The 15,657-nt window shown below is 34.6% G+C and overlaps 1 protein-coding gene across 1 annotated transcript in view; it reads left to right on the top strand.

Annotated features, from left to right (window-relative positions):
• Positions 1 to 14,594, top strand: part of LOC146997704 (ARL14 effector protein-like) — a 63,914-nt gene extending 49,320 nt beyond the window's left edge. The window contains exon 3 of the mRNA XM_085815528.1: positions 14,076 to 14,594. Within this exon, the coding sequence (XP_085671654.1) occupies positions 14,076 to 14,307 (232 nt within the window). The 3' untranslated portion in view covers positions 14,308 to 14,594. The remainder of the gene's footprint in view (positions 1 to 14,075) is intronic.
• Positions 14,595 to 15,657: the final 1,063 nt, after the last annotated feature.

Raw genomic sequence — 15,657 nt, 5'->3', positions numbered from 1 at the left:
TGTTGAAAATTGCCCTATGAAATCTAGGTGTCTCATCTGATGAGGAGAAGTTTCATCCAGTTGAAAAGCATAGGTTGTGATCTGTGAAGATCATGAAAATGCGTCCCTTTAGAATATGTCGAAAATGTTTGAGAGCTTCATAAATTCCTAATAATTCGCGATCGTAAGTGCTGTATCTGGTTTGTGCTGGTGAGAGTTTCTTAGAAAAATATGAGTCTCTATAATTCTTGGATCTTTCTGTTGTAAAACTGCTCCTATATCTGTTGTTGATATGTCAACGTGTAGAGACAGGTTATTTTTTGGAAGCAGAAGAGATGAAAAATATGCAACGCCTTCTCCGGGAATCGAACCACGCAGCTCTGGAGTGCCGGCCCAACGTGCAGAACCACTACACCACGAAGACAGGCTGGGAAAGCGGGAGAAATACCTTGTATACTCCCCCTTTTAAAGGGTAACTGGGGTTTTTAGGGGACCCAATCGCCAAATACTGGGTGTGGGGATTCCTCATCCAACAGCCCCTTTTAGTTCGGGCACTACTGTAGCGACATTAGGATATTTGGAAACAAGAGAGATGGAAAAATTAGCAACCGCCTTCGCCGGGAATCGAACTGCGGACCTCTGGAGTATTGGCCCAGCGTGCATAACCATTACGCCACGAAGGCACGCTAGGAAAGCGGGAGAAATACCGTATAAACGTAAAGTGATAATGGTTTAGATGCGGAAGAATACTGCAAATTTGTTGCCGAAATTTAATCATTTTTTGCATTTTTAGAATGCTTCGCGAGATTCTGTGGTCCAGGTTATAACACGCTTATCGTTTTTCTTGCTTCCAACCAAAAAATAATTTTAAGGTACTTTTATGGTTGTTGCACGACGTCAGAAACGTCGATAAAAATTGAGCATAGCAAGAAATCTTCTTGTCCTTCACTGTAGATGTTTCGGTCATGTCAAACGCCATCAGCAAAAATTTCATGACCAAGAAAGGATACTCTTGGTTGGCCAAAAACGCATTTGGAAGGATTAAGATTGACACTGTACCTTTGAAAACATTGAAATCTGTTCTCAAATGTGATAGGTGTTCTTGCTCTGAAGAGGAGACGTCATCAAAATAAGGTACACGAAAGTCGAGACCGATTAACACCTGATTCATGAAGCGTTGAAACATTTGAGCAGCACTGCATAAGCCGAAAGCCATAACCGGAAACTCAAATAGTCCAAAAGGCATAATATCCCCAGTTTCAGCTGGGTTAACGGGCACTTGGTGATACGCCCGCTCAAGATCAAGGGTTGTAAAAATAGCTTTTCCCTTTAAAACTTGCATACAGTCTTGAATGTTCAGGACTGGGTAACGATCAGGAATTGTAGCTGCATTTAACCAGTGATAATCGCCACTAACCATTCAGTTTCCGAACTAGATGGAGAGGACTGGCCCATGAACTTTTTGAAGGACGGCAAATTCCCTGTTCCATCATGTATTGAAATTCCTCTTTGGCGGCTTTAAGCTTGTCCGGAGGTAAGCGTCTTGGTTTAGCGGCAATTGGAGGTCCGTTAATTTCAATATAATGTAGTACATCGTGCTTGGGTTCGGAAATACCAATAACTGGGCGCATGATTGTAGGGAATTCTCTGAGAAGTTGATGCCATGGGGAGTTACTCGAAATCAGTTTAATTCTCAAATCTTGACTATTGTGAATTACTCCCGGACAAGTTAAGTTGGTTGTGGAATCTATCAAACAGCGATTCTTAAGATCGACAAGCAAAGAAAATTTTTGTAAAAAGTCAGCGCCAATAATAGGACAGTAGCAATAATGAATGGTCATTGGAAGTTGCGGCGCAATCCTAAATCAACAGATATCAGGCGTTCACCAAAAGTTTGAATAGGAGTTCCATTTGCTACATAAAGTTTTAACTTGGTAAGGCGCTTTTGTTCGTGAAAATGTGGTGGAAGGACAGAAACATTCTGCCCCGGTGTCTACAAGAAACCTTAAGCCTGAATTCTTTTCGATGACGAAAAGGCGTGCAAAAGGTTCAGCTTGGAAAAGGCGCTGAAAAGGTTCAGCTTGAATGGCTACTAACTGAGCAACCTGTTTGGTCAAATCATCAATTTGAGCCTGTAATGCCAAAATACCTGGACCAGGAGCCTGCACTGCGTGTATTTGCGCAGAAATGGCCAGCTCGTGAATTTTATCAGTGATTTCGGGAAGATTTTTTTAAGTGGTTCGCTACTGGCCGCTAAAATGGTTTGTGTGTAAGATGGGAGTCTGTTCATCCATAATGTTTTAAGAATGTTATCCGTTCATCCATAATGTTTTAAGAATGTTATCCGTTAGGTTACCGGTGGCTAAGTCTGACATTTTAGATAGCAATTGAGAAGACCTTATATCACCCGACTCTAAATCGTGCAACAGCTGCTTGATTTTAAATGTCTCGGATTCTTCATAAACAGAAATTAATTTTTTTTTAAAGATTTGTATTTGTCCATTGCCGGTGAATTCAAAATTATTTCACGAGCTGATTGTAATACCTGTGACTCTAACGCGGCGATCGCTGTATAAAATTGAGTTTTGTGGGCAGTAATGTGACTCAATTTAAACTGCGCATCCAATTGAATGAACCATAACGATGGGTCTCAGCGACAAAAAGGTGGTGGCTTAACTGCCACTCGCGCCAATTGTGAAGTAGCATCGTTGTCAACCACTTTAGATCAATCAAATATGCACAGTAATAATATGTATGGAAAAATAATCAATATGTATATAGTGACACAGTTTCTTGGTACATAGCGTATTCGGAAACTAAGTACCGTTTCATTCTAGCGCCATCGCAGCGCTGTGGTAGTGCGCACTAGTCTTTCTTGTTCACTGACTTTCAATTGTCGCCATTTTGGTTGCTCTATGTTGTGTTTTCAATTTGCTGTGCACATTCAAAATGTTTAAGACAATTAGTTTTCCCGCTGACTGTGAGATTCATCCCGTGATTAAATTTTTGAACGTGAGGAATGTTAAACCAGCTGAAATTTATCGTCAAGTGACAGAAGTTTACGGTGAATACGCGATAAGTGATGGAATGGTGAGAAAGTGGGTAAGAATGTTTAATGCAGGTCGAACAAATGTCCACGCCGACGCTCGGAGTGGTCGGCCTTCTGTTGTCACCGATGATTTGGTAAGGAAAGTTGATGAAGCAATTGATGAGAACAGACACTTCACAATGACAATTCTTTCAGAGGCATTTCCACAAATTTCACGTACTGTTTTGTTCGAAATTGTGTCTGACCGCTTGAATTATCGCAAACTGTGTTCCCGATGGGTTCCAAAAATGCTCACTGATGTTCACAAAACAAAGCAACTTGGTAGTGCCCTGACATTTCTCACGCGGTACAGGGATGAGGGAGAAAACTTTTTAAACCAAATTGTGACAGGTGATGAAACTTGGGTGTGTTATTTCACACCAGAATCGAAACAACAATCGATGGAGTGGAGACACACTCATTCTCCGAAAAAACAAAATTTCAAAGTGACAATGTCATCACAAAAAATCATGTGCACTGTCTTCTGAGATAGGAAAGGCGTTTTGCTTACTGAATTTCTTCCCAGAGGTGAAACCATTAATGCGGCACGATATTGTGACACTTTAACAAAACTAAGGTGTGCCATTCAAAACAAACAAAGAGGAATGCTCAGTAAAAGGAATTGTGTTGCTCCATGACAATGCTCTCCCCGATACTGCTGGTGTCACTCAATCGTTAATTGTTCCTGCACATGAAGCGCGAGCTTGGTTGCAAGCGCTTTGGATCTGACGATGACACGAAAAATGCTGTGGAGTCGTGGTTATCAAAACTGGCGGAAAGTTTCTTTGACGATGGTATACAAAAACTGGTCACCCACTATGACAAGTGTTTGATCATTGGCGGAAACTATGTTGAAAAATAGCTTAAGACATATATTTTCATGTAAAAATAAAATTGGATTCGAAAAAATGGTTTTACTATTTTTTTTTTTTTTTTTTCTCAAAACGGTACTTAGTTTCCGAATACGCCTCGTACTTGAAAAATGCAGCAGACGATACATATATCCGCTGAAATTATGACAGAAATATGTTGATTCACCGAAATGCGGCAGAATGCTTGAAATCACAGGTGAAATGTGTTGCTTGCATCTCATCACACTGGATAACTTACTGGTGCTCAGAATTTTGACATATCAGCGCCTTATTCGTGCAACATTGAAGGTTGCTATTCGTAATAAATACGGGTCACCAATATGATAGTATTTTTGAGACAGATTGTTAAATAGTTATAACAATTGAATAGAAGATAATAAATAAGATAATGTTTATTATCTTATTTTTGGTTGCTATGGGTTACCAGACTGGCAGAGTTGAGTTGTAGTAGGCAAGTTGCCACATATCTATTTATCTACAATGTATATTAAACTTTTAATTGTTTAAAAATTGTACTTTTTAAAAACACTTATATAAATATGTAAAATAAATAACACCCTTTTAACAAATTCTAGATCATCGTATGTCTGATTTTTTTCGCCGGCACAGATGCATTTCCGAATCCAAGGCTTGTGTAGTTAGGTAGTGACTATTCTTAATATATTTTTGAGTATTTTATGGCAGATTCAGCATTTTATTATTATTTACATTATTTTCATATTACCAATATATTCTATACATTATATACTAAAAGTTTTTTTGTGGGGGGCCGTCAAAAAGGTATTGTGCCCCGGGCGCCAGTTATGCTCACTATGCCACTGTGTACGACAAATAAATTAAACGTAATTTTTCCTAAACTTCATTTAAACCTACTTCGTTTGAAAATGAGTTATGATCTTCCATTTCAAAATGCCCCTTTGGCACTGCCGATTGCAATAAAAAAGGGAGGTGCACAAATTGATGTTATATTAATCCCATACAGAAACTTTCAACATTCTACAGTTAACTGTTTTTGAGTTATGTGATATACATGCATACATACGTACGGACAAAACTAGTCATAAGTCCCAAATATAAAATTTCAGCATTTTATGGTGAAGTTATGCGACATACATGCGTGTAAACGTCATGATGGAATTAATCAAAATGAAAATTTCCTTTGAAATATAAAAATCGAAATTTTTCGCGATTACAATACTTTTTTTATTTCTCACGATTCAAAACAGTGGCATAACTAACTACTAATAAATTTATGATGCAATCTAAAGAATTACTTAAATCTAATACTTTTAACTGGAATAAACTTAAAACATTTGAAAATTAAATATAAACATAATATTAAAATAAATTGTGAATAATTTGTATTCAAAAAATTGGAAGAGAGAAAAAAAAAATTCTCACAAATTCCCTTTCTATATTAAAAATTTTTTTCTCAGAAAATAACGATAAAAAATGCAAAATTAATTTTTCATCATTATCGAAGCAATTCCTTAAAAAAACTGGAATTTAAAGCATTTTACGTAGTTTGTATTACTGATGTATATTGATTAACTTTCTGTATTCGCCACATATCTTGATTAAGGTATGAATAATATACAGCATATGTGTTAGTATGCAAATTATAAAGTAGCCAAATAGGAGATAAAATACCATTTTAGAAACCAGTCCTGTGACCAAGATACAATAGGGAGAAGAGCTAATTTCACTTCCTAAATTCAACGGAGGCGAGAATTAGCTTAATTATATCCACATGGTAAAGGGGGCAACTCTTGAAGTAGTTCAAGTCAAAATACTTGCCATTGTTTTGACAGACCTGGTGAGTACACACAATTATTTTTTATTCCGTTTCCTGAAAAAAGCTGATTTGCTCGAGGGGTTAATATTCACTAGTTTTGGCAGATGTGACTATGTTATGTTAATTAGTTTTTACTTCCTTGTACGAAGTAAAAAGGAATTATTGTAATCACGAAAAGTTTCAAGCAGCATATTTCAACGAAAATATTGACCGCTTTTGAATGCAATTTAACGATGTTTTTGCGTGATATCTGTACGTAAGGACAGAATAAAAGACTCTTTTCCTCCAAAAAAAATTATAAAACTGCTTTAAAATGAATTCTGAAGAGAAGTTTTTGTGGCGTCTTATCTCGCATAACTCAAAAACGAGTAGCCTCAGAACGTTGAAATTTTGTATAAAGGACTACTATAACATGTAGATGTGCACCTCCTATTTTGGTTGCAGTTGGCTATGCCAAACGCATATAAATATATTTATATATATATCCACTCTGTTGCCCGGCTCAGTGATCTCAGTTTCTTTACTCTTATATGTTTGTAAATTGTACATTTTTTGATTTAAAAATGATTGAAATTATGTTGTTCTTATCTTCCGGTTAAGGTTTTTATGCCTTTAGTAAATCTGTATACAATATTTTTAGGATTATCAATAATTTTACAGTTCTTTAAGTGCCGCTAAGCCTAATAATTTTTTGATGGCAGCCATTGCTTGTTTACATTTGAAACAGCAGAGTAGTGGATTTTTTCTCAATCTAGAGAAACATAGGTTCGCAACAACAAAGATAACGCCTTCATTTATTATTGCGAATAAAATCATGCTTAATCCTTTCTGGAATTTTTTCGACGAAATAAGTGTTTAAGATTTACTTTGTAATTTTTAATACATGTATTTTTCCCTTGTCGCAAAGTCAATGAATTAATTGAATGAAAAATACTCAATCATCTCTGAAAAACTTTTTTTTTTGTTTAATTTTTTTTATACATTGTTCTAGCTTTATTATAGTATTTGAATAGAACATGTGGCAACGATTAGATAATTCTTTAAGAGCTTTTAATACCCCTTTCTCATGTCGATTTTTAATAACAGATGGCGCTACGAATGTTGAGCGATAAAGACTCAAATCTGTAAGACTACCTAAAGCCTGGTTACTATGGCAACGAAGCTTCCCTTCCACTGTACTCGTTTGGCGGGAAAGTGAGTAAGCCACAAAACACTTCCCCTCAGTTGAACAAAAGACCTGCTGTCATTTCTTCCAGCTGTGACTCAGACTGCAGGGTATGTTTTGAACAGGAATAGAACTTTTCCACTTTTGTGTTGAATGAAAGATATCTGTGAGATACGTGCAGCAGTCGCTATTTCTTTTCGCAAAATTTGTTCATCACGCTTTTCAATATTGCGTAATGTTTCATAATTTGCCGTTATTCTGCGGAAGAAAACAATTTTTAAAAATACTAGATTTTTAAGCATTTCGGTAATTTCATCGCGACATAAAATTTATATATAAATGATTTTATACTTGATGATATGTGTATACATATATAGCATGCACATAATATTCCATTTACTCATCCATCCATAATATTTCATAAATTACCATCCATAATATTCCATAAATATGTGTTAGCACTTTCCAGAGCTTTATATATATTTTTTACTTGTATTATAAAATCGTATAACACTCCTAACTATTATTTTTTTACTTCAAAAGTGGATAAATCATTATGAAATTTTTCTAGTACACGGAGAAATGGTCTATGTATCCATACACATAAACGTAGTAAAAGATACTATTCTTGATTGAATATCTTTGGCAGCAATATCAAGATGCAACGAAAATTCGAAATCAATTAATAACATGCATTTTATTACAAAAACACTAGCAGGACGTATTATTTGCACAAAAAACTTAGTGTGGAAATAATTTGCGGCACATTATCTGAGATCCGCTTTGAATAAAAACTACATAAAGTTTTATAATGAACAATCAGTTTCAAGATTTCACTTCATACTGAAATGCATAAAATCAAATTGCGTTTCTATGTTTCAGGTTTATAAAATACAGCTGATAATTGAAGGGGTAATGTACAAGTTGATAATACATGATAAGGGGGAAGAAATTCCTAAATTACAAAATTGAATATTATATTTTAGTAAAGTAAAATGATACATATTATAGATACATCCTAAAAAACGATAATATTTATATATATATATTGTATATCGTTGTATATCGTATATATATATATATATATTATATATTTATATGTATATGTACTCTTTTCCGGATGCAACTGTAATTACGTACTGAGCTGGTTTATCATCTTCCTGTAGCGATGCATTTGGATTTGCTGTGTATGAATTTGTTTCATTGAACAGGAACAAATAGGAAACAGAATATTGAAAATTGAATTTGTTTTGAGCATTAGTAATTTATATATGTTAGATTGACTAAAAAGAGTATATTCATGCATAACGTATAAATAAGTGAAGTGAATACTTTTTGGCAATCACCTTTCTAGGGTGATCGTTTTTGAAAATAACCAGTACTGTTGATAACATAAACACCGGTACGATCTATCTGCCTAAGGGAAAGGATGCCTTCGTGGAAGACTTTCTAAGGGGAATTGACTCCTATACACGTTACACAGGGTAAAACCACGAAAGCGCAGCCAGTCGAACTGAGCTACTGGTGTTCAGCTACTTTACTGCTTCGTGCCTCATTTCAAAGCGGATTCGCTATATATGAAACAGAGCAATGTGCTGTTACCGTATTTAGCAGCCTGCCTTTTTCCTTGACCTACCATAAAAAAAATAAAATAGCAAAATTATAACAGCGTTTCTAAAAAGATGCTTTGCTATATTCTCATTAAATCTTTATCATTCTGCGCTACTAAAAACGAAGTACGATTATTTCAAATTCAAAATTTTATAACATTACTTTACAGAAAGTGATCTCATGTCTTCTAAAAATGAAATCCCACATCTGTTTCTATCCAAGCGCTTACTTTCTAAACAAAGTAATTTCAGTGTAACGTACGTTCAGTTTTATCTAACTTTGAACGAGGAAAAAAAAAAAAAAAGAAAACTATGTACATAACAAAGAGATATTAACAGCACATAAATTTACTCAATTATATTGGATTACCAGAGGAGAAAAAAATAATCCGATGAGATAATTCTCTGAAAATTCATAAACGCTAAATTAAGAATAAATTTTATAAAATGTTTGCTAATGAATACATGTATTTGCATAGTAAATTTCCTTTTTTAAAAATTTTTCCATCTTTATCACGTTTATCGGAGTGTCGTATTTAACTTCACAATTATGCTCTGAAATTTCATTGCTGTAGATTGGATGATTACCAATATATAATCCTTTTAGTAACCAGGGCCAGTATTAGAGATTTTGCTGCTCAATACAATATCTGTGGCTCTTACTTCTGCCACGCGCCGCCAGTGGCTGAGTGGTTAAGAATATTGATTACTGGAAGTTAGACTTGGTTTCGGTTCGATCCCAGGCGAACCAGCTGGTTGCATGGTTTGTTTTCCTGTTGTGCAATATGAATACGAGCCAGTTTCCTTCAGCAATTAGGCTCACCCGCGCCCGAGCGGTTAAATCGCTGAACACTGGTAGTTCCGACCTGGGTTCGAATCAAGGCGAACGGGCTGGCTACATGGGCGTTTTCATTATCTTTCCCGTGTGTAATGTGTATGGGGAGCTTTGCTATAAACTAAACTAAGCCTTCAGAAACTTCCTCCACGAAGGCATCTGCTATCTGCCACCTCGTGGCTTTGCTATATTCAAAGAGCCTAACCCAATTCTAGCACTCAGTTCCTCTCTAAATTCTAGCGGGCGAGCGCTAAAGTCGCCTATTACTGGTAGTTCAACCTCGGCACATTATCTGAGTTCAGCTTTGAATGAAAACAACATAAAGTGTTATAATGAACAATTAGTTTAAAAAATTCACTTGATACTGAAATGCATAAAATCAAATTGCGTTTCTACATATCAGATTTATAAAGTACAGCTGATAATTGTAGGAATATCAGGTTCATAAAGTACAGTTGATAAATACATGAGAAGTGGGAAGGAATTCATAAATTACAGAATTTAATGGTTGTAACGAAAATTTTAAGCACGAACGTTCTTCATAAAGTTATGAAAAAAAAAAAAAAAAAAAGCAGTCAGTACCTTTAGTGCAGGTAGTAATCACTACCAAAAATCTATGCTTTTCTGCCAATGTTTTGGTAGTTTTTCAAAACCTTCGGCTCGGAAACTTGGTGGCCCGAGTCCAAACACAGGTCAACCTCATTTCGGACGTCTTGTGCAGAAGTGAAGATAGGACCAGCAAGATGTAGCTGCAAGTGTAAAAAAAAGGTACAAGTCCGAACGTGCGATGTCGGAGTTATATGGTGAAAGATCCCTTTCGAATCCGTACAGAGGCCAGCCGGTGAATGCAGACATGTATGGTATTATCTTGATGGAACGTTACCTTTCTGCGCCGGAACTCAATTCGACTCTTTTCCTTGATAGCAGCGTCAACATGCACTAGCATCTCGTTGTATCCTTTACTGTCAAGGGTTTTACCTTTTTCCATATACTATTTGTGATTAATACCACGGCAATCCCACCAAATACAAAAGAATGATCTTTTTGTTAGTCAAATTACGCTTTACGATGCTGCCGACGGACTCACGGGCGCAGATCAACTAAATTTTTGGCCTATGTTGTTGAAATAAATTTATTTTTCAACACAAGTGAATATCTGGTTCAGAACTTTAACTTTGCATTGATATTCGAGAAGAATAGTACAGGCTCGAACACGTCTGACCTTATCTGCTTGAGTCAGCTCATGCGGCGCACAGCTGACGTTTATGTGATGCATAGTGCGACTAATGGAGAGATTCATTTTTATGGATCTCACCACGGCAATCTCACCAGATCCAAAGCATGATCTTTTCGTTAGTCAAATTACGCTTTGCGACGCTGCCGACAGGCTCACCGGGCGCAGACCAGCTCTCTTTTCGACCTGTATTGTTTGCGTAAACTTGTCTAACTTTGAACGAGAAAAAAAAACTATGTATATAACACGCAAAGATATTACAGAACATAAATTTACTCAATTTTATTGGATTACCAGAGGAGGAAAAAATACTCAGATAACTCTCTTAGAATTCTTAAACGCTAAATTAAGAATAAATTTTATAAAATGTTTAATAAATACAAATATTTTAAATAATAAATTTTTCCATCTCTACATATACCACGTTTATTGGAGTGTCGCATTTGACTTTACAATTAAGCTCCGAAATTTCCTTGTTGTAGATTGGATGATTACCAATATACTTACAATCCTACTAGTAACCAGGGCCACTATTAGGGATTTTTGCTACTCACTACATTATTATCTAATTATCTGTGGCTCCTACCCACATGCCACCAGTGGCCGAGTGGTTAAGACTACTGAATACTGGAAGTTCGAACTGGTTTGGGTTCGATGCCAGACGAATCAGCTGGTTGCATTGTTTGTTTTCACCGTGTGTAACATGAATACAAGCCACTTCCCTTCAGCAATTAGGCCCTCCCACGGTAGAAGAATTAAATCGCTGAACACTGGTAGTTCCGATTTGGATTCGAATCAAGGCTAACGGGCCGGCTGCATGGACGTTTTCATAATTTTCTCCATGTGTAACGTGTATGGGGAGCCAATTTCTCTAAGAAAGTTCAACATGAAGGCATCCTACTGTGCTTTGCCATAATAACCTAATCTAAGCCTTCAGAAAATTCCTCCACGAAGGCCTGCCATCTTAAGAAGGTAACCGTCGTGGCTTTGCTATATTCAAAGAGCCGTCAAAAAGGTATTTTGCCCCGGGCGCCAGTTATGCTCGCTATGCCACTGTGTACGACAAATAAATTAAACGTAATTTTTCCTAAACTTCATTTAAACCTACTTCGTTTGAAAATGAGTTATGATCTTCCATTTCAAAATGCCCCTTTGGCACTGCCGATTGCAATAAAAAAGAGAGGTGCACAATTAGATGTTATATTAATCCCATACAGAAACTTTCAACATTCTACAGTTAACTGTTTTTGAGTTATGCGATATACATGCATACATACGTACGGACAAAACTAGTCATAAGTCCCAAATATAAAATTTCAACATTTTACATACATGCGTGTAAACGTCATGATGGAATTAATCAAAATGAAAATTTCCTTTGAAATATAAAAATCGAAATTTTTCGCGATTACAATACTTTTATTTCTCACGATTCAAAACAGTGGCATAACTAACTACTAATAAATTTATGATGCAATCTAAAGAATTATTTAAATCTAATACTTTTAACTGGAATAAACTTAAAATATTTGAAAATTAAATATAAACATATTAAAATAAATTGTGAATAATTTGTATTCAAAAAATTGGAAGAGAGAAAAAAAAATTCTCACAAATTCCCTTTCTATATTAAAAATTTTTTTCTCAGAAAATAACGATAAAAAAGGCAAAATTAATTTTTCATCATTATCGAAGCAATTCCTTAAAAAAACTGGAAATTTAAAGCATTTTACATAGTTTGTATTACTGATGTATATTGATCAACTTTCTGTATTCGCCACATATCTTGATTAAGGTACGAATAATATACAGCATATGTGTTAGTATGCAAATTATAAAGTAGCCAAATAGGAGATAAAATACCATTTTAGAAACCAGTCCTGTGACGAAGATACAATAGGGAGAAGAGCTAATTTCACTTCCTAAATTCAACGGAGGCGAGAATTAGCTTAATTATATCCACATGGTAAGGGGAAAAACTCTTGAAGTAGTTTAAGTCAAAATACTTGCCATTGTTTTGACAGACCTGGTGAGTACACACGATTATATTTTATGCCGTTTCCTGAAAAAAGCTGAACCGCTCGAGGGGTTAATATTCACTAGTTTTGGCAGATGTGACTATGTTATGTTAATTAGTTTTTACTTCCTTGTACGAAGTAAAAAGGAATTATTGTAATCGCGAAAAGTTTCAAGCAGCATATTTCAACGAAAATATTGACCGCTTTTGAATGCAATTTAACGATGTTTTTGTGTGATATCTGTACGTAAGGACAGAATAAAAGACTCTTTTCCTCCAAAAAAAATTATAAAACTGCTTTAAAATGAATTCTGAAGAGAAGTTTTCGTGGCGTCTTATCTCGCATAACTCAAAAACGAGTAGCCTCAGAACGTTGAAATTTTGTATATAGGACTACTATAACATGTAGATGTGCACCTCGTATTTTGGTTGCAATTGGCTACGCCAAACGCATATAAATATATTTATATATATATCCACTCTGTTGCCCAGCTCAGTGATCTCAGTTTCTTTACTCTTATATGTTTGTAAATTGTACATTTTTTGATTTAAAAATGATTGAAATTATGTTGTTCTTATCTTCCGGTTAAGGTTTTTATGCCTTTAGTAAATCTGTATACAATATTTTTAGGATTATCAATAATTTTACAGTTCTTTAAGTGCCGCTAAGCCTAATAATTTTTTGATGGCAGCCATTGCTTGTTTACATTTGAAACAGCAGAGTAGTGGATTTTTTCTCAATCTAGAGAAACGTAGGTTCGCAACAACAAAGATAACGCCTTCATTTATTATTGCGAATAAAATCATGCTTAATCCTTTCTGGAATTTTTTCGACGAAATAAGTGTTTAAGATTTACTTTGTAATTTTTAATACATGTATTTTTTCCTTGTCGCGAAGTCAATGAATTAATTGAATGAAAAATACTCAATCATCTCTGAAAAACTTTTTTTTTTTTTTTTTTTTGATTTATTTTTTTTTATACATCATTCTAGCTTTATTATAGTATTTGAATAGAACATGTGGCAACGATTAGATAATTCTTTAAATGATATAAATTTTGTGCGTTCTGTGTTATAATATGAACGAAATATAATACTGCTAAGTGAACCTAGTGCCAGAGTGTCACTATGGCAAAAAAATAGAGTGAATTTTTAAGAATGCATTTATTCTATTGTGGTTTATGCACTGTCGGCGAAGTAGATTTAATTCAATCCAATTAGTTTAAACGAAATGCAAGAAAAAATGCGTATAATTTAATATTCCGTACAAGGAAATCATGTGGTGATCAGATTTTTTTTTGTGATTCATCATACAATTTTTATGAGATAATCTATTTTTTCAATCGGATTGAATATAATGAAATAAATTTAAAGTCTCTTAAAGTTCATTATAATGGAGTTTGTATATTATTTTGCAATGTATTATTAATTTAAAATATATGTGTACAGTTGAATTTCAACATAAGTTTTCTTTTCATAGGCCAAGGAATCAAAAAGGCTGCAAGTATGACTCACGTGGGATACACAAGGAAAGTCAAATGGACTTATGTGATTGCTTAGAAACAGATTGTGAAGGTTGCTTCATTGAGTGTCCAAAATGCAGTTCTAGAAAGTGTGGTCATGAATGTCGTCGGAATCGCAGGTGGATGTATGAAAGCTATGATGTAGAAGGAAGTAGTGAAACTTTTGTAAACCAATTTAAGAAATGGTAAAATTGAAAGGGAAGAATAATTGTAAATCATATTTTTCATTATTGAGTTTATAAATTCAAATATTTTAAACCATTATTAAAAATTATATTTCATAAACATTAAGGCTATTTATATGAGCCAAATATGCTTTGTAACAAAATTTTAAATATAAGAGTTGGCACACTTCCAGTACATTAATAGGCAGCCTGGTGGCCACGTTTAATGTTGTTTCTTCCTGGGTTTGATATTATTTAGTATGTGGATTGTAATGTATTCTCTTTTATTAAAACCTGAAGACTGTAGAAGTATATGTGTTTATGTCATTGTGGAAAGGCTTGAGAGCTACCAAATTTTGGACACAAAGTTCTGCACCCAAACATTTATTTAGAGGCTAAATTTAAAATTTGTTCTTTATTTCATGTTTAAAAGATTCCTGAAATAAATGCATGTGTTATTTCCATAAACACATTGCGTCTCGTATAACCTTCAACATGAGAGAGTGAAATTTGAAAATTGCGTAGAGTAAAAATTTGAAATTAGAGGGGGGAGGTTGTAAGAGAAGTTTGTTGTATTATTTTTTAGCAAGTGAAGTATTTAATACATCTTTTATTTAAATAGTAGTGACTTTTTACTTATTTATTTTTTCATTTTATTAACTACATGCATCGCCTTTCGTTTGATGCATACCTCGCTGAAATTTAGCTGCAGTTTAGTTTTAAAAGAGGCAGATAACTTTAAGGTACAAATGTTGTTTTCTAAAATATATATTAGACATTTTTTCTTCTAAATCAGTACAATAGCAAAAATTTAAACTACAAGGTAAGTAATACGTGCTACAGGTATGATTTATTGGCAGATTTTAAATGATAAGAAGGCATATTAATATAGTGGATGGCAGCAAGAATCCAAGAAAGCGGTTTTGGTTTGGTCATCAAACAAGAACTCTTGTGTTTTACTCTGCAGAGAATTTAGGCATTAGTAGATGATATTCCATACATTGTGTTTTTAACGCAGCCAATGCATTTTGCGATTCTGTAATCATGAATGTGTAAGTAGGAAATTTAGAGTTTGACTCAAAATGTAGGGTAAAGTTCAGTTCCACTTGTCCGCTCGTTCAGTGTTGAATGAACCAGGTACAAAACTTTGTGGTGTAGTGGCCGAAACTGCTATGCAAACCCTGGGTTGTGACATCAGGTTGAAAACAAAACACAGCATAAAAATTTTATTGAACGCAAAAAAAAAAAAAAAAAAAAAAAAAAAAAAGGCGGCTACATACAATTCGACAAGAGAGAAACTTACTATTTTTAAAAATCAAATCTATACATTTTACGTGCGAGAGCAATTCGTGGCTCTCGAGCTTGCGTTTTTAAC

This window comes from Stegodyphus dumicola, chromosome 4 (genome assembly GCF_044657685.1).
Source record: "Stegodyphus dumicola isolate Sdum_Otavi_A_Nest chromosome 4, ASM4465768v1".
Taxonomy (NCBI): domain Eukaryota; kingdom Metazoa; phylum Arthropoda; class Arachnida; order Araneae; family Eresidae; genus Stegodyphus; species Stegodyphus dumicola.
This window is presented reverse-complemented; position numbering and strand designations above follow the sequence as displayed.